Consider the following 27,142-nt stretch of genomic DNA (forward strand, 5'->3'; position numbering starts at 1 on the left):
AAAGTTCGATCCTCCTCAGTGGGCCCGTTTGATTAGTTCCAGTCCCAACCAATGATCCATCAAAGGACGTCATGTATGCTATCCTGTTTGTGGGATGTGAGATGTATGCCATGTATCATTTATTATAAATACATTGGTACGACTGAAAACAAACGGTTTCTTGTCGTGGCTCTGTGAGCAGGCCATTTTACAGGCATAGTATGATACCACAACTTAATGCAACTTGTTAACGTATATTTCGCAACAAAAGTTCGTGTACAGGGGCGTAGGCTAGGGGGGTTCTGACGACACGACTCTCCCCCCCCCCCCCCCCTCCCCGCTGAAGCAAATGGTCCGCTTTCAGAACTAAAACATACAGGTTTATACATATGGAGTTTCTGGTGGTGCAAAAACAAAATAGAAAAAGGTCCACTTGGTTCATATTCGACCCGACCCCGCCCCCCAGGTCCAGATCACGCTACGCCCCTGGTGTATTATTATCGAGTGTAACCGGCGTCATATCATTGTTTGGCAAGGGGAAACCCCTTCTCCCCCACCCCTCCCGTCTACGGCTCCGCGCCTTCGGCGCTCGCGTTTGATGAGTTCCGTTTACATGAAATTTCGATTCCTCCCCCCCCTCCCCCTCCCCGCTAATCATGCTGGCTACGGGCCTGAAGTTATATACACTATTCATACGCCCTCGATCATTACACCCGTCACTCAACGGCCGCAAAAACCGTGGTCTAACTAGACAAATCTCTCGGAAAAGGATGATGTAACTAGCTTGTACCACGCCCCCATTACAGATTTATATTGTAGCTTTATTAGTAATGTTAGTGAAAGTGTTACTTTTTAAAACAATGTTCTAATTTACTTCCTGCTGATCTATATGTGACCTGTAGGCGTAACTTTCTTCTGCCATTCAGCAATCGCTAAAATTTAGGTCAGACACGCCCGTGGTCTAACTATGGGATACACCACGGGTAAAATCAAAGGGGCCGACACCAAAGCGTGGTACAAGAGGAAAATAGAGCTGTGATAAAGGTCTATGTAAGTTAGGGGTTTTGTTGTTGTTTTTAGGGGGAAGGGGAGGCATATTTTATTAAATTTTAAATACTGATACATGTGGAGAATTAAACATTACTGGAAATCCGCGTGAGTATTTCACTATAATTCTAATTGTTAAAAGTAAAAAAACACATTCCACTGAAGTTAATTTTATTGTATGAATCTTTTAATTTTGCGTTGTTAAAATACCCTTGACAGGCAGCTCCAGAGACTTCGTCTAAGTTAATCTTTCACTGCTTTTGGTCTTAAACCATTCCGATGTAAACTTTAGTAGACCGTTTTTCGCAGCCATTTTAACATCTTATACGAAATATGTACGTTGGTCGCTAGAGATTCACAGCTCCTACGAAGCTACTCACGACGCTCATGACATTGTTAATTGTTTCGACTTGTTGTGTAGCTACTTTGACAATGGTATTTTATTTTGTATTGAAAAATAATATATATAGTGCTGGATATACTTATTGCTGGCTTACTGGGATGTGTATTATTACAGAACATTGCAATGTATGACTATTTATCACCCCGCAAAAAACAGGTAGATTGTGTTTCTCTAGTTCTAAAGCTCATTCCTGACGTTACGCGTTAAGTATTACGTAATCACCAGCTCGCCAGAGGGCGTACTCACTGAGATGGTACAAAATGGCTGCGCCCGTTGTTGCTACACGTGTTGGTTTGGTCGCCGCCATCTTTCTTTATCAGCCGCTGTTCTGCTGGTCAGCGTGTCGCGCCTTGTAACTCGCATATGCGTCGTTAAAGAACCGCATAGAGCTCCTGTCCCATAGAGCTTCCGAGGATCTCTAGGCCAGGAGCATTAGCATATAACCTGGAAAAAATTAGTAGAAAGCTGAATTTTTCAGTAAAGCTCCAGAAAGTCATACCTGTACCAACATCACCAAGTTCTGCAAATTCTACCCTGTGGCATTTTTAAAAATTCAAGATGGCCATCAGTAATAAATGGGAAAACGTCATAAGCATCATAACTGCTCAACCACAGGCTTCAGAACAATGATTTTAATATGTAAATCCATGTTTGGAGTGTGCTGAATCCAATGGGTGGAAATATGTTTCAATTCCATCTGAAATAATCCAAGATGGCTACCAACAAAGCTAATAATAGGCTATAAAACCAGGCATTTCTTTACTTTAGAGCTATAATAATACATAATTCACAATACATTAAATTGAAGAGGGGTTTTACAAACAAAATATTGATAAATGGAGATAGGGCAAAACACAAAATGTCTGTTTTTGTTCAGCACGTTTGTGAATTATGACCTTGTAAGTGGATTTTGACCTTGCGTATAAATTTTCGTTTTCTTATTTTATAACATTATTTGACCAGGAAACTAAATATGTTACTAATTTCACTATCACTGTTTTGTTGGGCAACAATACTTTACCCTTTTAACATTGTAGGAGTATCTTCTGATGGATTAGCTAGTATTTTTCCATTTCATTTTCAATAAACAAAATGGCCACCAACCCATATAAGGACAAATATGCAAATATGCATAGCATTAGCTAAATGGCATTTACAGTTTGTTTTCTAATACTATAAATGAAGAAGATAGAACCCAACTTGTATGAATCTCTAGAACTGGATGATATATTGAGTAGCTTGTCATTTGCAGATGATTACAGAGGTTCAGCGTCTGTATGATGCATTTCTTACAGATGAGCAGTTGTATGATATTGAGGGTGATCTTGTAAGTTTTATATTTGATAATGCTGACTTCAGTTTTAGAACCCTTACAGGTCATGGCACTTGGCACTTTCTGGGTGGTATTCCATGTGTTACCCTTACAGGTGAGAAAGTAGAGCAGCTTGCCATTCCTAGGTCAACTTGGCACTTTCTGGGTGGTATTCCATGTGTTACCTTTACAGGTGAGAAAGTAGACCAGCCTGCCATTCCTAGGTCAACTCAGAAAGTCATGACTATTATCCAAACAGGTCAACTTGAAAGTAAAATCAAAGTGTACAAAACACCCATTGCCCCATAATTGAAGTCCATCATGATTGGGCCCCTTTAACTTCCCAAACCAAACCCACCTCTCCTGAAAGTGTCCAAATGCTTGGATAGTATCTGGTTAGCAAGTTTCTCACTTGGCATCCCTGTTTCACAATGTCCATTATGGAGTGGCTTCATGCAATATGCTGTGACCGGAGATAATCATGAGAAAAGTAATATTCAGATCTTGTTATTCATTAATCAGGACCCATCTCAACCTGAAACTATCTATTCTGCTTTGTGTTTTGCACAAACGTTGTCCGAAAAGCATTCACTTGGTTTGTCCTGTCACATTTGACCAACCCCTGTACATCAAGGTAATTGGTATTGTAATATCGTTTTTCCCAGAGCTCACTAAGATTGTTATTAGGCTTGGGGTATTTCACTTACTCATGTCGTATATGGGGTCAACTGGATATGTAATGGGTGGTAGTGGTTTAGAAGATTTGTGGGCGACCGTTTATGCTCCAAATACTGTCATCCATATGATCACAGGCCATGCGTATGCTTGTGCACTCTGCACTCATCTTTTGTCATCAGTAGCCATTGTGTCCAAATTACTACAGGCACCTGGATGTCTCCAGGCTATACATAAATGTCTGCTGGATGGTCAATGTCCCACTGACTTTATGTACAATGATGAATATGTCCAAAAGCTCACACATATGGATAGTCTGATGGAAGATACCGCCACTCAAAGTAGAACGAGTAAACTTTGGGTTGGAATATTTGAAACAAGTGTCCCTCATTAGGTCTTTCATCTGAGCAGAGCGCACTGGGGATTGGGATTTACATGTTCATGTAGTCAGTGAAATGATCCCATTGTTCCATGCTGCTGATCACCTCGCATATGCAAGATCGGCCCATCTCTACCTTGATCAGATGAAAGGGCTGATGGATATCATGTCTGCTGAGCAGTATTATGCCTTCACAAAGAGAGATCATTTTACCATTTGAAGAACAGAAAAATTCTGGAGTGGAAACTTCAGTGACCAAACAATAGAAACGATTTGATGCAATTGCTGTAAACTTCTGGAGGTATGACACATGGTTGAGGAATTACTGACAGCAAACTGACGAATGGGTGCATGCTATGCCCCGCTGTATCCCGATCTGTGATGCCTTGGAAACTTTTACGGGTGTGCATAGTAACACCTCTGATAATCATGCCTTCATACCAGTAGCACAGCCCGAGATAGAAAAGACGATGAAACCTTCCTCCATTGGCTGGAAATGCGTTTTCCATTCTTCTATGGAGAGCACATTAACTCGCTGATCTGTGTAGCAAGTGGTGTCATTGCTGGGAAGTGTGTCAGTGCGTATCAAGCTGTTGCTCTTGGCATAAAAGCTGCTTCGGCTCTTACTGGGCATACGTATGTCAACATGAAGGTGAAGAGAAACGACAGAGTGACCAGCATAAGTGTCACCAAAAACGTATCACTATCCGTGGTGTCCAGTTGGAGGTGAATAGCGCATTGTTATTCATGAGGGTTACAAGTGTGATTAAGGATAGTTATGAAGCGGAAGCTTATCTCCTTCACGAGTTTGCCAAACAGCCACCCTCTTTATTTGATAAAGGGATTATGAGAAAAAAACACGAAGAGTGTTCTTGGTAACATCCTGAAGTCGAAAGTAAGTGTTCACCTTCAACTTCCTGATAACGCACGCTTCATCCTTAATGGAGGTCACCTCCTCCAAAGAATGCCTTCGCCTACTGATGCCACATATGACCAAGTCTGTGACCACTATGTAGCATATGTGCTTCAACACTATGGGCTAGACTCTCTTAGTGTTTGCTGGATATGGCAGTGCAACCTCAACAAAATCTCCTGAACAGCGATGAACACAGCAAAACACATCAGCTGATATAGTTTTTGATTTGAAAATGAAAACCACATCTAAATTTTTTAAAATTTTCTGGTGAGGGGAATGGCAAAAATAAAGATCGTTTGTCAAAACATTGACTGGAAAAATTGAGGGAGTAGGTCTGACTGTGAAGCATAGCATCGCACATGCTGACTGGTTGATTGCATCAACTGTTATGGATACTGCCAAAACACAAAATGTACCTATTTGCTGGTGATGATGGTTGCACATGCCACCTCAAACATGGATCTCTATATGCTTTCTGGGCACAACCCATTGCAAGTATACTGTATAGGTGAAATTCAAGCAGCGTTTAGCAACGTCAAACAACACCTGGTGTTTTTACATACAATCACAGGGTGTGATACAGTGTCTGCCCTCTACAATCAACGAAAGAAGAAGGCTCTTGCACAGGTTGATGATGGCGGCAACTGGGACTGTTTGAGTGTCTTTTCTCAGTCTAACAGCACTCACAATGATATAGCAAGTGTTGGAGAGTTATTTCTGCTAAAGCTATTTGGAGCAGTTAGATCGAAGTCACTGAACAAACATCGTTATGTCAAGTATTTTCGATCTGTCCATAAAGCATCTTTATCTTCATCTGGTTTTAAGTTGGAATCACTCGCTCCAACTCCAGTAGCTGTAAAATATCATAGCTTTAGAGCATACCATACTGTCCAGCAATGGCAGGCGAAAGAGTTGTCACCAACTGAATGGGGATGGCAGTACAGGGAAGGACTGTTTGTTCAAATGGAAAATAACAGGCCGGTTGCTCCAGAGAAAGTGCCGAAAATGATATCCTGTGCCTATAAGGGAGGGTGTGGAAAACGATGTGGCTGTTACACAAGGCCGGGTTGGAGTGCACCTTCTTGTATAGTGTTTGTGGTGGACACATCTGTACAAATTCTCATGCTATTGATGCAGACACTGATGTTATTGATTAGACTTCCCAGACAAGCTAATATAAGCTAATTATGAGTAGTCAAAAGTTGGTTTTAATTGCTTATTGGAATCTCTTTTATAGTATATAGATGCAAATATAACATTTCTGTAGTATATAGTTATAAAGTTTTGCAAATATTTTGATTTCGAAGCCAAATATTGGTCTCGTCGGCGGCCATTTTGGATTTATGCCAATTAACTCAGCTTCAAGACAAATGTATATAGCTTCATTGGATTCAGTACACATCAAATATGAATTTACACATGAAAATTATTGTTCTAAGGCTGATGGTTGAGCAGTTATGATGCTTTTGGAGTTTACCCATTTTTCTCTGATGTGATGGCGGCCATCTTGAATTTTTTTTAATGCCACAGGATAGAATTTGCAGAATTTTATGATTTTGGCCTAGGTATGGTTTTCTGGAGCTCTCATGAAAAATTCAGCTTTCTACTAATTTGTTCTGGGTGCTTGTTATATTTTAGCTAATGCTCCTGGCCTACTCAATGCGTCAGTATGCCCGATCGTCCCGCATTCAGCTCCCCTGTTATCAAATATCAACTACTACAGCATAAACTACTGACTATTTTTTTTTACTTTAAGTTCTACTCCTTTATTCCTCAATCAACATCAAAAACAACAAATGACCATCGTTGTGGACATCATCATCATCATCATTATAAACATCATCATCAATTATCATCATCATCATCAAACATCATCGTCGTCATCATCATCATCAATTATCATCATCATCATTATCATCATCGTCACAATCATCATCCTTACAATGAAGAATCTTTTGACATGCCCATTTTATTTTTGCATTTTCATTTTTAGGCCTAACACTAGTAGATTAAAGTCATCATCACAATCATCATCCGAATAATCATCATCACAGGATTCGCAACCCGGTACCGGCTCCCACCGGTGAGTTTTAACGACTCAGTGGGTAGGTGTAAGGCCACTACACCCTCTTTTCTCTCACTAACCACTAACATTTAACAACTAATTCACTGTCCTGGACAGCCCAGATAGGTGAGGTGTATGCGCCCAGGACAGCGTGCTTAAACCTTAATAGGATATAAACACGAAAATAAGTTGAAATAAAAATGATAAAAGAACAGCGCTTAGAGATGATTGATATATTGAGGAATGACATTTCAATACAACAATTGCTCAAAAGAAGCTATCGAAACAAGGTAAAAAGAGTATGTTTGCACTTACCTAATAAATTAGTGAAGTACTCAATTAGATGTATTAACAATATATATGCATTCCGTGATGTTACAGAGTAGAGTAAAGTTGTAAATACAAATACTAGTATTCAGATTATTTCAACTACAACTGTGTACTTTACAATATCAATACATTAATTAGGCTCTTATGAAACTGGTGGCAAAATTAATCAGGTCATTGTTTCTTTGTTGTTAAATAATTAACTTGGTTAATCTATTCGGTATTGATCCATTGCAACTGACAAGAATCCGGTTAATTAACTTCATCTATACAGAAGTTTTGTAACGAGATAATTTAATATCTCACGCTTTAATTATTTATTTATATATCGGCCTCGGACATAAGGCTGGTAGATACTGGGTTCGCAGCCCAGTACCGGCAAGATAAATACGTGTACAACATTTTGTAAAGTGATCTCGAACGGTTTTGGAGTTGTGCTTCGAAAACAGTGAATTTGGTCATTCTGGCTGTTTGTTTCCATGGTAACAAAACGTATCGAAAATGAAAATCTCCTTATATAGCAAAAGGCAGTACCAAACCACTAGATTAATATGTGTACGATTCGAAGTTTCGTGAAGTTGTCTTAAAACAGTTTTGGAGATATGCTCCGGAAACATTCCCAGTCGGACGGATGGTGCAAATTGCGGCGGATAATAAAGTAACTGTAAAATGGAAAAAACTTCTGGACTCGACAATATCACAAACGAGTACGTGTATATAAAATTCATTGTGAGTATAATGTGAAACCAATGTATACAAAACTGTTTAACATTATGCTAGATAACATTATATTCCCAAATGTTTGACATCCATAGCCGATGATTAATAAATCAATGTGATCTATTGGTGTCGTTAAATAAAACAAACTTTGTAGTGTGCTTGTGTTCTATAGTCTAATGGTTGGATACAGATACTATTTAAAGCACTTCATTTTTAAAACATTTTTGGAATAGACCCCTCAGATTCCCCACTCCCTTTAAAAGCTTCGCCACTTGCATTTAAATAGTTGCATGTCAACCCCTCACCCTTTGCAAAACAAAATCCTGGATCCGCGCCGGAAATGGTATATTATGTATGTGATCCCCAATAAGGCCTTACGGGGCAACGACTCAATGATTAATCAGTGGACAACGGGGATAAGTTCATGCGTTTAAAGTTAACCTTTGTTTTAAAGCACATTGATTATTAAAGTTTGTTTAGTTTAACGACACCACTAAAGCACATTGATTTATTAATCGTCGGCTATTGGATGTCAAACATTTGGTCATTTTTGACAGTCATAGAGAGGGAAAAGTGATTGTTTTGTTTAACTATGCCACTAGAGCACATTGATTTATCAATCATCGGCAACTGGATGTCAAACATTTGGTAATTTTAACAAATCGTCTTAGAGAGGAAACCCGCTACATTTATTTCCATTAGTAGCAAGGAATCTTTAATATGCACCTCAAACCGACCGCGCATTCAGCGAGCGCTTTACCACTGGGCTACACCCCGCCACTCATAGAGAGGAAACCCGCTACATTTCTTTTCATTTGCAGCAAGGGATGTTTTATATGCATCATCCCACAGACAGGATAGCACATACCACGGGCTTTGATATACCAGTCGTGGCTGAAACGAGAAATAGTCCAGTGGGCCCACCGGCGGGGATCGATCCTAGACCGACTAATCATCAGGCGTGCGTTTTACCACTGGGCTACGTCCAGTCCCCATTGATTATTAAAGATCGGCTATTGAATGTCAAACATTTGGGGCCGAATTTACAAATCCAGATATTAATCACTAATACACACACTACAGAAAGAAACGTAGACTTGTGTCATGAACAGATACTCCACCCCCACTGTCACGGGGATTCTATAATACCCGTAACTGAATAAAACACGATTGTCCAATCTCTCTCCTAACTGTATATCTATTAGATCTCTCTGTAACGGCAGTTCAAAACCGCTTTGGCTCGTCTAGGTATGATCAGAGAAAGAAAGAAGTGTTTTATTTAACGACGCACTCAACACATTTTAGTTACGGTTATATGGCGTCAGACATATGGTTAAGGACCACACAGATTTTGAGAGGAAACCCGCTGTCGCCACTACATGGGCTACTCTTCCGATTGGCAGCAAGGGATCTTTTATTTGTGCTTCCCACAGGCAGGATAGCACAAACCATGGCCTTTGTTGAACCAGTTATGGATCACTGGTTGGTGCAAGTGATTTACACCTACCCATTGAGCCTTGCGGAGCACTCACTCGGGGTTTGGAGTCGGTATCTGGATTAAAAATCCCATGCCTCGACTGGGATCCGAACCCAGTACCTGCCAGCCTGTAGACCGATGGCCTGCCACGACGCCACCGAGGCCGGTAGGTATGATCAGAGATACGATCTTATATATTAAGTATATATTATTATAGCACGTTTAGTTCACTAGAAACACAACAAAAACACAATACACTTTGGAATCTGTATTAACCTACGCTGACAAATGTACAGCCGTAGTAGTTAATTAAGAACAACAATAATAACAACCCAGAACTGATCACTTAATTAGTTAATCTCTAGGTGTCTAGGTTACACAATATGCGAATCACTTCACCGTGACACAACACCCACACGTGTGATAATTGAGAAACGCTTCTAGGAGAAGTTAATTAATAAAGGAATGACCACTCTATTCCTAACTGGTTAATTTTTAATTAACCCTTACTACTCGTTCAGTAACGTGTGATAATTGAGAAACGCTGCCAGGAGAACTTAATTAATAAAGGAATTACCACACTATTCCTAACTGGTTAATTTTTAATTAACCCTTAACTACTCATTCAGTAACCTTGTAACACAGAATTAATACTGGTACCTATCACAATAAAGACAATAACCTACAGTTTACCTAGGTCTTCTAGGATGACTGGCTAAGCTTTATATTACCAAATACTCATATAATGTTAGAACAAAAAGTCTTCGATTTACTTCGTCAGATGACCGAAGACACTGTCTAAAGAATATTGGTATAATACAGTATTAAAATATTTAAAGTCACATCAATCACATCAAGGTTATACAACAGAGCAGAAATAAAATATTTACCAAAGTCCAACGGACTACGTTCCCTGGGAGCCGTCCTTTTAGCTTCTGCTCATAACTCTAAAACACTAGCTATTTATTATAAATCGAAATATCGCCTGGGGGTAAATCGCGGCACCGAATCTTATCATCTGATATTCCACCTCTCCCAGAGTCGGTATATTCTCTCTGATCGTCAGTCTGGCAGTCGCCAACCGCGAGCAATCTCCTGGCCATAAACAGCACTACCGGAGATATCACGTAACTACTAGCCACATGGCCTCCACACCTGCTCTGGGTGTGTATTAGAATGCCCGATCGCGCGAAGGCATTACGTAACAAATTGCCCATCTGGGCTAAGTGCATTGGAACTGCACACGGCCTTCTAAAACAAAAAATAACGCCACAGGCGAAAAGAAATTAAGAGCATGTACCGTCACACCCACCCCCCACACCCCACACCCCACACCCCACACACATTATATTATAAAGAAAAAGTAGATTTTTATACGAAGCGTTACTTGGCCACCCGGATATTCTAAATATTTCAGTCGAAAAATAGGTCGAAGGAAAGTTTTCGTTGTTACAAAAGCGTTAAGTAATTGATATCTGGGAAAAGTGGATGTCATATCGCTTGCTGCTGATGGAAAAATAAACGTAGCGGGTTTTCTTTGAAAACTACGTGTCAAAATTAAATCAGTGTGCTCTAGTCGTGTCGTTAAACAAAACAAAACTTTTCGATTAAATTCATTTTTTTCCATTTCAACTTATTTTCGTTCTTATATCCAATTACGGTTCAATCACGCTGTCTTGGGTACATAGCCCTCAGCCATCTGGGCTGTCTGTCCAAGACAGTGGGTTAGTTGTTAATTGTAGGTGGTTAATGAGAGAGGAGGGTGTAGTGACCTTACACCTACCCACTGAGTCGTTATAGCTCGCTTTGTGGGTGGGAGCCAGTACCGGGCTGCGAACCCTGTACCTGCCAGCCTTATGTCTGATGACTTAACCACGACACCACGGTGGACGGTAAATTAAATTAAATTACCGTCTGTACATTTCGCCCCAAAACAAGTACCCCTCCATTGTATTAATTGTAATCCCCAATAATGCATTGCATAGCAACGAGGCGTTTGGTTAATTAGTGGACAACGGATAATAAGATTCTGCGTTTGGACTTACGCTTAACAATAGTACGTAATATTCATAGTCATTCCACTGATGTAATCTTATAGCGTGTAGCAGCCCATACAGGTAGTCACCGATCAAATCAGACACAGGTAAGTCTAGAGGTGTTTCACTTTTCTTTATTTATGGACTTTGTTTTAACGTCAAGGCAGTAATATAGGTTTTTGCAAGTATTATTTAATGTAGGCTGTTGTGTCATGAATCCCTCTCCCTCCCCCCCCCCCCCCCCCCCCCCCCCCCCAACTACTCGTGTCAAATGTTTTGTTATTCCGAAAATATGATTAAAAAAGACTATCTAAAATCTGAACTAGAACGTGCCAAAAAAAGACATATTAACGAGTATCAGTGAACGGATGGAGAAGCTAGAATTAAGAAATTAGACACTGGAAATTCGAAACGATCAGCTGGAAAAGGAAAACAAAACATTAAAAGACAAATATAGGAAATTAGAATGGAACACAAACTCTGCTGTGTTTTCCATTAATGTGGTAAGATCAATGATCTGGAACAAACTTTGTTTTGTTTAACGACACCACTAGAGCACATTGATTTATTAAATCATCGGCATTTGGTAATTTGACATATAGTCTTAGAGAGAAAACCCGTTACATTTTCCCATTAGTAGCAAGGGATCTTTTATATGTACTGTCCCACAGACAGGATAGCACATACCACGGCCTTTGATACACCAGTCGTGGTACACTGGCTGGAACAACGGGCCCACTGACGGGGATCGATCCTAGACCGACCGCGCACCAAGTGGGCTGTATTTTTCAGCTTCTGCTTATCGTATGAAGATGGTTTTGATGTCCAAATATATGTTTTGGGGATCAAAGATTTCAATTCGATACACTAGAACAGTGTGGGATATAGTAAACAAAATTATTTCAGATGATAATCCATAATAGTTGCCAAAATTCACAACATTGTTCATTGTAATATAACTAATCTGAAAAAGTTGCCTATACAGTTGCTATATTATTTGTATTTGTATTCTACCTGATTTGGATACATTGGAAATGTAATGAAACTTATCCAATAAATGTTTCACACATCTGTAGTGAAATAAGTCAGGCTATTACTGTCCTACTCGGGCTCTGAATAAGTTGGCGAACTGGACTAGCGTTCTTATTCTTAAAGGTATTTCTCCTTAAAACCAAAGGTATTTAAAACAAACTAATCTGTATTAAAGAGACTGCTGTCATTATAACATGTTTTCGACTAACAGACTATTTTAACAAATAAAATTACATTGTAAATATATGTTCTTGCTTAAAATGTCAGTGTCTGTAGGTAGCCCAAAATATTTTATAAATCAACAAACAAAAAAACACCCCAAAACCCCAACTATTTTTATCTCCAATAATTTCGTACGTACAAAAAAAAAAACATTATGAAGAAAAGTGAAAATTGAGCTACTACAAACCTTAGAGCGACTAAAAACACATTCGATAAACTGAAAATTATATTTTAAACAATAAACTGCATTCAGAATATAACTTCAGTTTTTAAAAAGTGTTGGGTTTTTTAAATTAAGAAATATGTTACTACGGGTCTAACTCAGGATAGTTCATTTAATATATATATTCACCAGTAATTCACTGAAACAATATAAATATTTAAAAATTGTGTTCTGGAAGCTGTAACATACTAGTATATAGCGATTATTAAGTTGCCAATATCTTATTCAGTATCGTATATCTGCACAAAATTGATTGCAAAAGAAGATATGATAGTTACAAATGTATGCAGCCATGACTCACTGTCAAGTGCTTTGTCTACAAAGAACTAATCATGATGTATGCAGCCATGACTCACTGTCAAGTGCTTTGTCTACAAAGAACTAATCATGATGTATGGTTCCAGCTTCATCTGTATACTCTCATAGTACTGCGTACGCCAGTACAGGCGCCAGCTTCATCTGTATACTCTCAAAGTACTGCACACGCCAGTACAGGCGCCAGCTTCATCTGTATACTCTCATAGTACTGCGCACGCCAGTACAGGCGCCAGCTTCATCTGTATACTCTCATAGTACTGCGCACGCCAGTACAGGCGCCAGCTTCATCTGTATACTCTCGTAGTACTGCGCACGCCAGTACAGGCGCCAGCTTCATCTGTATACTCTCGTAGTACTGCGCACGCCAGTACAGGCGCCAGCTTCATCTGTATACTCTCGTAGTACTGCGCACGCCAATACAGGCGCCAGCTTCATCTGTATACTCTCGTAGTACTGCGCACGCCAGTACAGGCGCCAGCTTCATCTGTATACTCTCATAGTACTGCGCACGCCAGTACAGGCGCCAACTTCATCTGTATACTCTCATAGTACTGCTCTCATAGTACTGCGTACGCCAGTACAGGCGCCAGCTTCATCTGTATACTCTCATAGTACAGCTCTCATAGTACTGCGTACGCCAGTACAGGCGCCAGCTTCATCTGTATACTCTCATAGTACTGCTCTCATAGTACTGCGTACGCCAGTACAGGCGCCAGCTTCATCTGTATATTCTCATAGTACTGCGTACGCCAGTACAGGCGCCAACTTCATCTGTTTACTCTCATAGTACTGCTCTCATAGTACTGCGTACGCCAGTACAGGCGCCAGCTTCATCTGTATACTCTCATAGTACTGCTCTCATAGTACTGCGTACGCCAGTACAGGCGCCAGCTTCATCTGTATACTCTCATAGTACTGCGTACGCCAGTACAGGCGCCAACTTCATCTGTATACTCTCATAGTACTGCTCTCATAGTACTGCGTACGCCAGTACAGGCGCCAACTTCATCTGTATACTCTCATAGTACTGCGTACGCCAGTAGAGGCGCCAACTTCATCTGTATACTCTCATAGTACTGCGTACGCCAGTACAGGCGCCAGCTTCATCTGTATACTCTCATAGTACTGCTCTCATAGTACTGCGTACGCCAGTACAGGCGCCAACTTCATCTATATACTCTCATAGTACTGCTCTCATAGTACTGCGTACGCCAGTACAGGCGCCAACTTCATCTGTATACTCTCATAGTACTGCGTACGCCAGTACAGGCGCCAGCTTCATCTGTATACTCTCATAGTACTGCGTACGCCAGTACAGGCGCCAACTTCATCTGTATACTCTCATAGTACTGCGTACGCCAGTACAGGCGCCAGCTTCATCTGTATACTCTCATAGTACTGCGTACGCCAGTACAGGCGCCAGCTTCATCTGTATACCCTCATAGTACTGCGTACGCCAGTACAGGCGCCAGCTTCATCTGTATACCCTCATAGTACTGCGTACGCCAGTAAAGGCGCCAGCTTCATCTGTATACCCTCATAGTACTGCGTACGCCAGTACAGGCGCCAACTTCATCTGTATACTCTCATAGTACTGCGTACGCCAGTACAGGCGCCAACTTCATCTGTATACTCTCATAGTACTGCGTACGCCAGTACAGGCGCCAACTTCATCTATATACTCTCATAGTACTGCGTACGCCAGTACAGGCGCCAAAAAAACCCGAGTACACTTGATGGCTTGTCGATTCAACATTGATGTTAACAGTGTCCTGATTTAATTGAATGCAAAGTAATGCTTTTCTTTTCTTTTTTTTTCACTGTTCACTTGCAAATCCAGGTTTCAGCTAGGTATTTGTTGACCTTGTTATTCTATTTACTATATAGGCCTACTTGAGTGCAAAAACTACATACATCTTTAGGTGTTATTACACTCTCAAAGACTTTGCATTAGATCCTGTGAATATATGCGGAGGTATATCAATCTGGTAACCATCCTTAGTATAAAAGTGTGTTTACCGTTTCCTCTTTATTCCAGTTAACTTTCCATGTAGTTCATAATTCGACGACTTTCCGTACATTCCCGATTTATTTATTTCATTCACAAACTTTAGTCTCGTAGAATGTGTTTCCCCTCCATCACTTATGAATCAAACGATTACATTTTTGTTCGATTATATACACAGATAAATGCTAAAAAATGGGGTTTGCATTGTTTGAGACTATCCAAATATCACAATTTCGCGGTAATGATGTCCCCGCATCACCCTGAAGTTTATAATTTCTTACTACAACATTTTATGACAGCAAACACCGTCACATTTATCACCAGTGGCAGGACGGGGGGGGGGGGGGGGGGGGGGGGGGGGGGAGTATTAACTGTGCTATTAATAGTTAGGTGCACTTCGAACTTTGACCCCGTGAGATACTATTTGGTGTACCGCTACCTATAAAATATAAAAGAAATATCCAGCCCTCGGTTTACAACAACTGGCCTCGGTGGTGTCGTGGTTAAGCCATCGAACATAAGGCTGGTAGGTACTGGGTTAACGAGTCAATAGGTAGGTGTAAGAGTACACCTCTTCTTTCTCAGTAACCACTGACAACTAACCCACTGTCCTGGACAAACAGCCCAGAGAGCTGAAATGTGTGCCCAGGACAGCGTGCTTGAACGTTAATTGGATATAAGCACGAAAATAAGTTGAAATGAAATTAAATAAAAATAGCCAGCCCTCGGTTTACAATAGCCGTGGCGAAGAACTCGGCTGTGGTGTATATGGACACTTGTCCCGATATAGAGGGCGTCCACGTAGAGTATAGTACCCTTACAAACATACTACTCAACATTGATTCACTGGGGATATTTGGAAAACACATTTTAAGTGAAGCAACTGAATTTATTGTTTTCGATAGATGACGTGTCCAATTGTAGTCATGAATTACCATGGTGATGTATGGACCATCCATACCGCATATCTCACTAATCACTTCTGGCACATTTTTTTGTGGTAAAGGTAAAAAATATGGCTTACTCTACCCCGCCCTTTCACTGGAGGCTATAAACTCTCTCTCTCTCTCTCCTACGAGTATTTCATGTATACCAGTCGTCATGCACTGATTGGAACGTTTTATCAGTATATATTTTTGTTATTCGCCCATTAGCAGCATTCTATTTGTTATCAGTCGCTATTTTTACATATTATTAGCCAACTAGCCGTAATACAATGAAAACTGCCTGCATCGTACACGTCGTCATGTGACATAAATATAGCACCCTCGGCGTTATTGGTTTGGGGTACATCTGGAATAGAACACTAGGAGTCAGCAGTCGACAACATCGTAGTAACTTAAATTATTAGTAAAACAAAATAAAAACTGTCAAAAAGTTTTAAATATATCTATTTTACTTAGTAATCAAGTATAACAAAGTGACATTCAGGTAGGTTTGGAAAACTCTTTTAATTTTGGCTCGCATGTTGCGTTCATATTTTGGTTAATATACTGCTAGCCCAAGTACTCTGACGGTAAGAGAGTTAGACGGGCGTTTTGACAGTTACCAACACTCAACATTACGAGAATAAGTGTCTTGATAGCTGTCCAAATGTCCGTCTAGCTCTCTTACCGTCAGAGTACTCGGGCTAATATATTTGCTAGCTCGTGTGTCCTATAGCCCTTCCCTGTATAAACAGGGGAGAGCTAGAGTTTATACACGGGAGGGCTAGAGGAGACTCGAGCTAATATCCTGCACGACACGACAAACTGCAGGCACCTTTATAGCTACAAATATAACATATTTTCTAGATGTGGAAGCGGGGATTGTGGGTGGGGGAGTGGGTGGATGCATCTAAAATGGATGCACACCCCCAGTTAAAAATCAAATATTTAACTTACCCTACTCCCCACCCTTCAAACTTCTAATCGTCAACAGTCACTTTTTTATTTTGAAATGATTACTCATCTGCTTTCGAGTAAACAATTATAATAAAATGCTGGAGTAAACACCGTTTAATTTTTCACATCGATGTATTACTAAATTACAGCATAATGCATATTTGTTGTAATATATTGCATTATTTATAGTTTATAATATGTTGTGAGATACATGGAAAACATGATTGCGTACAGTATCTAAAGTATTTACATATAAAATTGGATACAAATACATCATTTTGTATCTTATCTCCACCGAACTGATTCATAATTGTGTTAATCATCCGTTGAGTTTTACATTTTTGTAACAGATAATACAATCAATGAAAAGCACATGTTTTTTATTTAAAACTTTGAATGGATTTACTATTGTAAATATAAGATGTACAATACTTTTTAAGAAATGTAACAAACTATATATCATAATATTCAGGCAGTTGTCCAAAACTATAGAAAAACTCTGCTTTGTTTTTGTTAAGATAGAACGCAACCCAGTGAGTACCTGATAGGTGTTTTGAATCTGTGTTGACGATACATTGGGGCTCCCCGGTTTCAAACATGGTAGTGTGTCACTCAAGTAAACATCTATAATACGTGAACGTGAATCTGGGTCACAGTCTACAGCACATTTTATTTGAAAACTATACTCACTCACTCACTCTCTCTCTCTCTCTCTCTCTCTCTCTCTCTCTCTCTCTCTCTCTCTCTCTCTCTCTCTCTCTCTCATTTGAAAACTATATACCGGCCTCGGTGGCGTCGTGGCAGGCCATCGATCTACAGGCTGGTAGGTACTGGGTTCGGATCCCAGTCGAGGCATGGGATTTTTAATCCAGATACCGACTCCAAACCCTGAGTGAGTGCTCCGCAAGGCTCAATGGGTAGGTGTAAACCACTTGCACCGACCAGTGATCCATAACTGGTTCAACAAAGGCCATGTTTTGTGCTATCCTGCCTGTGGGAAGCGCAAATAAAAGATCCCTTGCTGCCTGTCGTAAAAAGAGTAGTCTATGTGGCGACAGCGGGTTTCCTCTAATAACAGTGTCAGAATGACCATATGTTTGACGTCCAATAGCCGATGATAAGATAAAAAATCAATGTGCTCTAGTGGCGTCGTTAAATAAAACAAACTTTACTTTTTTTTGAAAACTATACTCTCACTCGCTCTTTCTCGCTCTCTTTCTCGCTCTCTCTTTCTCTCTCTCTCTCTCTCTCTCTCTCTCATTTGAAAACTATACTCTCACTCGCTCTTTCTCTCTCGCTCTCTTTCTCGCTTTCTCGCTTTCTCTCTCTCTCTCTCTCTCTCTCTCTCTCTCTCTCTCTCTCTCTCTCTCTCTCTCTCTCTCTCTCTCTCTGTGTGTGTGTGTTTCTGTCTCTCTCTCTCTCTCTCTCTCTCTCTCTCTCTCTCTCTCTCTCTCTCTCTCTCTCTCTCTCTCTCTCTCAAAATTTCAAGGCAAATCCCCCACCGACCCCTGGAAAGGTGTTGTACCATACCTCTATGAATATAAATATGCTTTGAGATATGAGACGACCCCTCAATGAAGACAGTGAAATTTGTTTAAAATCACGTGAGAAGCTCAGCGCCTGCGCAAATCACGTAAAGTCCCAATTCTACTGGCGTCCCGCTAAATGAAGAAAAACAAAGCTGGCCATTGCGTTTGTAGTTGACCTAGATAATGTAGATAGCGAGCATTGCGAAACTATAGCGATGCGGAGGACCTTTTATGTACCAAACAGAACTGAATCATCTATTCTATATGCTTAAATAATAAAAAATATTCCAGGGACTGCAGCTTTAAAATATGTCGTGAAACAAAATATTGCTTTCGTTTCCAAAAGCATTTAGTAAATCATAATACACTCAATTGTAAACTGCAAGAATTGTTGCATCTTATGAAGTGTGGGAGACAAAGCTCAATGCTAGAACATAACGCAGTCTAGGCAATGACAACAGAAAATCGCTACCGAAAAAAATGGACAGAATACCAGGACAATTTTTGTATATATGTTTATCACAGACACTTTCTCATTCAGGACAATAAATGCCGTACAGAAATGAATGCTTGTATGCTATCGGGGTCAAATCGTTTATGTTTGTATTGTCATGTGATCATCGATATAGAGCTAAAAGAATACCGTATCGTTTATATAATATGTGGCCATGGTCCTTTAGTCTGTGTCTCATTCCATTCATACTCCATAGTTTTGGCATCAAAGGCCTTGGTATGTGCAATCTTGTCTGCGGGATGGAGAATATAAAATATCCCTTACTACTAATTAATTGAATAGAATGAATGAATGGATGGATGTTTAACGACACCTAAGCACGAAAAATACATCGGCTATTGGGTGTCAAACTATGGTATAATTGAATAGAGTAGTCCACGACGTGGCGGTATTGGGTGTCAAACTGTGGTATAATTGAATAGAGTAGTCCACGAAGTGGCGGTATTGGGTGTCAAACTGTGGTATAATTGAATAGAGTAGTCCACGACGTGGCGGTATTGGGTGTTTTTCTCGCTCGTTATATGCGGAGTACGTCGTTGAAACACTCCTTCCCGTGTATACTAAGTGAACAAAATAATAATAAAATAAATAAATAAACAATAAAGGTCCTTCAAATCCTTACTTTGATCGCTTGTAAAATGTGTGTGTGTGTGTGTGTGTGTGTGTGTGTGTGTGTGTGTGTGTGTGTGTGTGTGTGTGTGAGATGTGGGTTGTAACGCTGCGTATACTATATTTAGCCTTAAACGCTAACATTGTCGCCTATGGGAAATGATTGGTGCAGTCCAACCTATATTGGTTAAAATTGTTCGTAACCAAATCTATTTTGTATGAAATGTACCGACCTTCAAAGCTTGAGATGACGTCATGTATTAGAAATAACTTCCCAAGTTATCAAACAATGCCTTAGAGATCAATTCAAAACATGTTAGCCAGGTTATTTACATCCTCACGTCTATCATTGTCTTGTCACTATAAACAAGATTATACTGTTGAAAAATACTTGGATATCATTTATACACTGAAGTTTCGTTGTCCATTTCGTGCAAAATGTATATTTTCCTTTTTCAGCCAAAGACTGATTACAGCTGTGACAAATAGAGTCATTGACTCATTGACTGATTTATTTATTTATTTATTTAAATATTATTTATTTATTATCCCGAAAATGACTATGGAGCAAAAAAAAACACAAAAAACCCGTACATCATAAACTAATAGCATAAAAATATTTGTCAGGTATCAAAAAAATTAAGTTAAAAGGGAATGCTTTCTTAACTATTCGTGTTTCTTAACTATTCACTGTTTTATTAAACGACGTGCCAAACACATTTTCATTACGGTTATATTGGCGTCGGACATATGGTTAAGAACCACAAAGACCAAGAGAGGAATCCTGCTGCCGCCACTCAATGGGCTACTCTTACCAAAAAAGCAAGGGTTCTTTTATATTCACTTACCCATAGATAAGTCGTGGGGTATTGGCTGGGACGGGAGTTTTGAAACGTACTTATTTATAACGGTTTTTTGGGGGGTTGTATTTTTTTTTAAATAATGAAAAGAGATGCTAGGTGGGGTAGGAAACGTCCCATACTGAATCGTAAGACTAATAATGATTTGAAAAATAAAGCGGGTTAGTTATGACAACACAAAGATATCAGAAATGATCAAAGCTACTTTGATGTTCCGCAGTTCATATATGATTTGTTCATTTCATTCTTGAGAGAGAGAGGGTAATGTTTCTTAAACATATAGACACTTCGCCATATAATCCTCTCTTTTTTTCTTTCTTTTTTAATATAAACATTCTTTGTTCGTTTATCAAAATGCTGTAACCATTTATTCACATCAGGAATGTAAAGTTTTCTATCCATAATAAATTACTCTAAACATGGGTAACGTCGTAATAGTAGTGTCACACTCGTCTTCTCTTTGATAAATGATAATGTAGTGCCTGATGCGGTCTTTATATGTATTTCGACATAGGCACGCTCCTTCACTACAACAGGGATGTTCCACATTGTATTAAACTCATATCGGGGACAGTCTGGTAAATCAACACGTCTAGCGGTACAAAACTACCGGCTACTAGACTGCTGTCAGACAAATTGCGCAACACGTCTAGCGGTAGAAAACTACCGGCTACTAGACTGCTGTCAGACAAATTGCACAACACGTATAGCGGTAGAAAACTACCGGCTACTAGACTGCTGTCACACAAATTGCACAACACGTCTAGCGGTAGAAAACTACCGGCTACTAGACTGCTGACAAATTGCGCAACACGTCTAGCGGTAGAAAACTACCGGCTACTAGACTGCTGTCAGACAAATTACGCAAAACGTCTAGCGGTACAAAACTACCGGCTACTAGACTGCTGTCAGACAAATTACGCAAAACATCTAGCGGTACAAAACTACCGGCTACTAGACTGCTGTCACACAAATTACGCAAAACGTCTAGCGGTAGAAAACTACCGGCTACTAGACTGCTGTCACACAAACTGCGCAACACGTCTAGCGGTAGAAAACTACCGGCTACTAGACTGCTGTCAGACAAATTACACAAAACGTCTAGCGGTACAAAACTACCGGCTACTAGACTGCTGTCACACAAATTGCGCAACACGTCTAGCGGTAGAAAACTACCGGCTACTAGACTGCTGTCACACAAATTACACAAAACGTCTAGCGGTAGAAAACTACCGGCTACTAGACTGCTGTCAGACAAATTACACAAAACGTCTAGCGGTAGAAAACTACCGGCTACTAGACTGCTGTCAGACAAATTACACAAAACGTCTAGCGGTAGAAAACTACCGGCTACTAGACTGCTGTCAGACAAATTGCACAAAACGTCTAGCGGTAGAAAACTACCGGCTACTAGACTGCTGTCAGACAAATTGCGCAACACGTCCAGCGGTAGAAAACTACCGGCTACTAGACTGCTGTCAGACAAATTACACAAAACGTCCAGCGGTACAAAACTACCGGCTACTAGACTGCTGTCAGACAAATTACACAAAACGTCCAGCGGTAGAAAACTACCGGCTACTAGACTGCTGTCAGACAAATTGCGCAACACGTCCAGCGGTAGAAAACTACCGGCTACTAGACTGCTGTCAGACAAATTGCACAAAACGTCCAGCGGTAGAAAACTACCGGCTACTAGACTGCTGTCAGACAAATTGCACAAAACGTCTACCGGCTACTAGACTGCTGTCAGACAAATTGCGCAACACGTCCAGCGGTAGAAAACTACCGGCTACTAGACTGCTGTCAGACAAATTGCACAAAACGTCCAGCGGTAGAAAACTACCGGCTACTAGACTGCTGTCAGACAAATTACACAAAACGTCCAGCGGTAGAAAACTACCGGCTACTAGACTGCTGTCACACAAATTACACAAAACGTCTAGCGGTAGAAAACTACCGGCTACTAGACTGCTGTCAGACAAATTGCACAACACGTCCAGCGGTAGAAAACTACCGGCTACTAGACTGCTGTCAGACAAATTGCACAAAACGTCCAGCGGTAGAAAACTACCGGCTACTAGACTGCTGTCAGACAAATTACTCAAAACGTCCAGCAGTAGAAAACTACCGGCTACTAGACTGCTGTCAGACAAATTGCGCAACACGTCTAGCGGTAGAAAACTACCGGCTACTAGACTGCTGTCAGACAAATTACACAAAACGTCTAGCGGTACAAAACTATCGGCAAATTACACAACACGTCTAGCGGTACAAAACTACCGGCTACTAGACTGCTGTCAGACAAATTACACAAAACGTCTAGCGGTACAAAAATACCGGCTACTAGACTGCTGTCACACAAATTACACAAAACGTCTAGCGGTACAAAACTACCGGCTACTAGACTGCTGTCAGACAAATTGCGCAACACGTCTAGCGGTACAAAACTACCGGCTACTAGACTGCTGTCACACAAATTACACAAAACGTCTAGCGGTACAAAACTACCGGCTACTAGACTGCTGTCAGACAAATTACACAACACGTCTAGCGGTACAAAACTACCGGCTACTAGACTGCTGTCAGACAAATTACACAAAACGTCTAGCGGTACAAAACTACCGGCTACTAGACTGCTGTCACACAAATTACACAAAACGTCTAGCGGTACAAAACTACCGGCTACTAGACTGCTGTCAGACAAATTGCGCAACACGTCTAGCGGTACAAAACTACCGGCTACTAGACTGCTGTCAGACAAATTGCACAACACGTCTAGCGGTACAAAACTACCGGCTACTAGACTGCTGTCACACAAATTGCACAACACGTCTAGCGGTAGAAAACTACCGGCTACTAGACTGCTGTCACACAAATTACACAAAACGTCTAGCGGTACAAAACTACCGGCTACTAGACTGCTGTCAGACAAATTGCGCAACACGTCTAGCGGTACAAAACTACCGGCTACTAGACTGCTGTCAGACAAATTACACAACACGTCTAGCGGTACAAAACTATCGGCTACTAGACTGCTGTCACACAAATTACACAACACTGTCTACTTGCAAATCGTTCACATGATTATCAGTTTCTCCAAAATTCAAATCCACAAGAGACACAATCAATACACCTTCAAACTATAGCCTCTGGTTCATGGGCGTCAATCCGACTTTAAAAGTGTGGGGGGGGGGGGGGGGCGCGCGCGCGCGCGCGCGCGTGTGTGTGTGTGTGTGTGTGTGTGTGTGTGTGTGTGTGTGTGATAAAGGAATGTCAATGAAAATGGTTAAACTTTTTAATTTTTGTTTGTTTTGTTTGTTATTTCTGTTGTTATTTTTGTTGGTGGTGGTGTTGCTTTTGCTAAACGAAAAAGTGTGTGTGTGGGGGGGGGGGGGGGGACACTTATATAGATTGTCTATAAACTGGAATACCTTGGCGACGTGTTCTAGAATGTATTTTAAACAGTTCCTCCGTCCATTGCAAGTTCTGCTCCTTAATGAATGATTTACACTAATAGCCGATTCTAGTTAAATCACCCTCTTAAAATAAAACTGTGTTAAAGGTTTGTTCATTTGAAGTTTTTTAACATGGGTTTGACCCCACACTTCAATCTCATTCGTTTTATTTAAATCAGCCGGTGCCTATGACCCAGAGATGTATGCACATTATTATTGTGATTGTCAACTAGATCGTTTTATTTACATCAGCCGGCCCCTACTGACCCAGAGATGTATGCACATTATTGTTGTAATTGTCAACTAGATCGTTTTATTTACATCGGTTCGGCAAAGTTACTTTTGATATCTTCATTCTGTTTGACAATCAGTTTAATGTTTTCTTTTGACATAAACTGCTTGAATACTCCAGCGAACTCTGTACCTTTGTCCACCCGAACCGTTTTAGGTATTCGTCCGTCTTCTAAAACAGTTTTGAAGTCTTCTACCATCTCCTGTCTTTTGTTAACTTGTGGTGTGGCCCACGCATATATTGATAGAATATCAGTAGCTATAAGCAGATACCTAACTCCATTTTATTTATTTATTTCAACTTATTTTCGTGCTTATATCTAATTAAGGTTCAAGCACGCTGTCCTGGGCACACCTCTTATATTTGAGCTGTTTGTCCAGGACAGTGGGTTAGTTGGTTAGTGGTTAGTGCGAGGGAAGAGGGTGTAGTGGCCTTAAGAACTTGCTCTGGGTTGGAGCCGGTACCGGGCTGCGAACCCTGTACCTACCAGCCTGTAGTCCGATAGCTTAACCACTGGTACTGGTAGTCAAATCGCAGAAGGACCGTTTGGCATCCATCTCACATTCAATACGACTCTTAAACCAGTGATTCGATTTTTTCACTATTGATTCATTCTGATCGTAAAACGCATTTCCAGCTGGAGTATATAAATAGTCTGTTTCTTGTCGTTAGTGTTCATCTTCGAACGCAATCGTTAGAAATAATAAATAATTACACTTATCTTTGTTATAACACATATTCAAAATGCATTCGTTAAAAGACTACTTGCGATTGGATAATACTAATGAATAAACTGGTTTCAACTGGTTTTCCTACCCAAAATATATTATTTCATCATCGCTATCAACAAACATTTCAGAAGCAATTTTTCGTCTAGCTCTGTTACCGTCAGAGTACTCGGGCAAGTCTGAGCCTAGCATTAAGAAGCATTACAGAGGTGGAGGATCTAATTTTGACAAAGATTAACTCTAAGTAATAGCCTGTTTGAACAAACCCTGTTTAGTTTCTAAAGATATCAACCAGTTCTCAATGACTAGTGCATACTATTATTAAAAACAGCTTTATTTATTTTTGTCTGTTTGTTTGTTTGTTCTAATTTCAATGTTATTATTATTTCAGCTCTCAGTAGTTGGCAGAACTATGTCTTCTAATGTAAGCAACAATGGCTGCGGCTGTGAAGAAGGTAGTAAAGGTCACGTGCTGGTCACAGGAGGCGCGGGCTACATAGGTACCATGGTGACACCCATGTTACTGGAAGCCGGGTATGAAGTCACCATATACGACCGCTTCAGCTGGGGAGTGTCACCGATCCTGTCGTTCGTGGAACACCCCAGTGTGCACATTGTAAACGGAGACATCCGAAACAAAGCAAAACTGAAGCAGGTGATTTCCGAAAAGGTTGGAATAATACACCTGGCGGCAATCGTTGGTTATCCCGCTTGCGACAAAGATCAGACGGAAGCATACGAAGTGAATGTCGAAGGTACCCGAAATATCACGGACATGCTCGAACCAAACCAGGCCTTGATTTACGCCAGCACGGGGTCTTGCTATGGAGCTGTTGAAGGAATCTGCACCGAGGACACACCTATCAGCCCTCTGTCCTTTTATGGAAGCACTAAAGCTGCTGGAGAGAAGATAGTTCTCGACAATGGAGGCGTTGCACTGAGACTTGCCACAGTTTTTGGAATCTCTCCGCGTATCCGCCTTGACCTGCTGGTCAACGATCTCACCCACAAGGCTCTGACCATCAAACATTTTGACCTCTATGAAGGTCACTTCCGGCGGACATTCCTTCACGTGAAGGATGCTGCACGTGCATTCGTGTTTGCCTTGGTAAACTTCGAAACGATGCAGGGACAGGCCTACAACGTTGGAGACAACAGAATGAACCTGACGAAGCTACAGGTAGCCAATATAATCCAACAACGAGTCCCCGACTGCAAAATAACGGTAGCTAACACGGGGCAAGATCAGGACAAGCGTGACTACGAAGTATCATACGCAAAGATTCAGACCCTGGGCTATAGATCCACCATCACTGTAGAAGAAGGTGTCAGTGCTTTGCTCAAAGTGTTGCCGAATATCAGCGAATGCGAGATTGCGCGGTCTAGAAATATATAAGACTAGTTACTACATAGGCGGTGTAAAATATGTATTATCGGTTACTTCAACATTTCAACATTTCATAATCGTTAAACGACACATAAAACTTACACACTTTGGCATAAAGACTTAATCGTATCCGATATTCCACCTTGGACCAAGACACTGGCCATACCAGAGGCAGAGGCCAGGATGGACATGCCTGAACCTTGAATGCTATGGGTATTATATATGTCAAAACTGTTAGGATTTGGATTATTAGTAAGCGATCTATGTGGAATTTTCATTCTGTAGACTATGACGACTATGTTGCTAATTTTCTTGGACACTTTAGTAGATGATATGAAGTGCGACTGCCTTTAAATTATCAATTTTAGCAAATCGTTGGTCTAGTGTTTGTAGTATACTCAACAAAATTAAATAAGGACCAGTAGATGTTTTTTTTGCATTTTCGTTTCTCCACACACACACACACACACACAAGATAGTTTGGTTCAGACCACGCTACGCCTCTGGAAATATGTATCTACTTAAGGAAAAACAGATTGTTATTTGTCTACACAAATTGTTGTAATTGATATTATTATTATTATTAGTAGTAGTAGTATTACTCAGATGTTTATGTTGGTCCTAGTACATATAATATGTACTTACGTTTATTTTATTATAACAATATTTGTTTGATTGTGTAACATGTTTTAGTATATTTATGTATTTGAATATATACTGAACGCCATTAGTAACTATACACT

General features: G+C 40.5%; 1 protein-coding gene across 2 annotated transcripts; it reads left to right on the plus strand.

Moving 5' to 3' along the window:
• The first annotated feature begins 981 nt into the window (after positions 1–981).
• LOC121388890 (UDP-glucuronic acid decarboxylase 1-like) lies at positions 982–27,142 on the plus strand. 2 transcript variants are annotated; one of them, XM_041520427.1, is made up of 2 exons: positions 982–1,029; positions 25,404–27,142. In XM_041520427.1, exon 2 carries the CDS (start codon positions 25,425–25,427, stop codon positions 26,406–26,408), a length of 984 nt encoding a protein of 327 aa, XP_041376361.1. In that variant the 5' UTR covers positions 982–1,029; positions 25,404–25,424; the 3' UTR covers positions 26,409–27,142. The 2 variants fall into 2 exon arrangements, with proteins under 2 accessions (XP_041376361.1, XP_041376360.1); XM_041520426.1 differs by lacking the exon at positions 982–1,029 and adding an exon at positions 16,426–16,570.

Source organism: Gigantopelta aegis, chromosome 14 (genome assembly GCF_016097555.1).
Source record: "Gigantopelta aegis isolate Gae_Host chromosome 14, Gae_host_genome, whole genome shotgun sequence".
NCBI classification, from domain to species: Eukaryota; Metazoa; Mollusca; class Gastropoda; order Neomphalida; family Peltospiridae; genus Gigantopelta; species Gigantopelta aegis.

What these genes read in the sequence shown, in the direction of transcription:
- LOC121388890 (XM_041520427.1), top strand. Translation starts at nt 25,425, where the DNA reads ATGTCTTCTAATGTAAGCAACAATGGCTGCGGCTGTGAAGAAGGTAGT.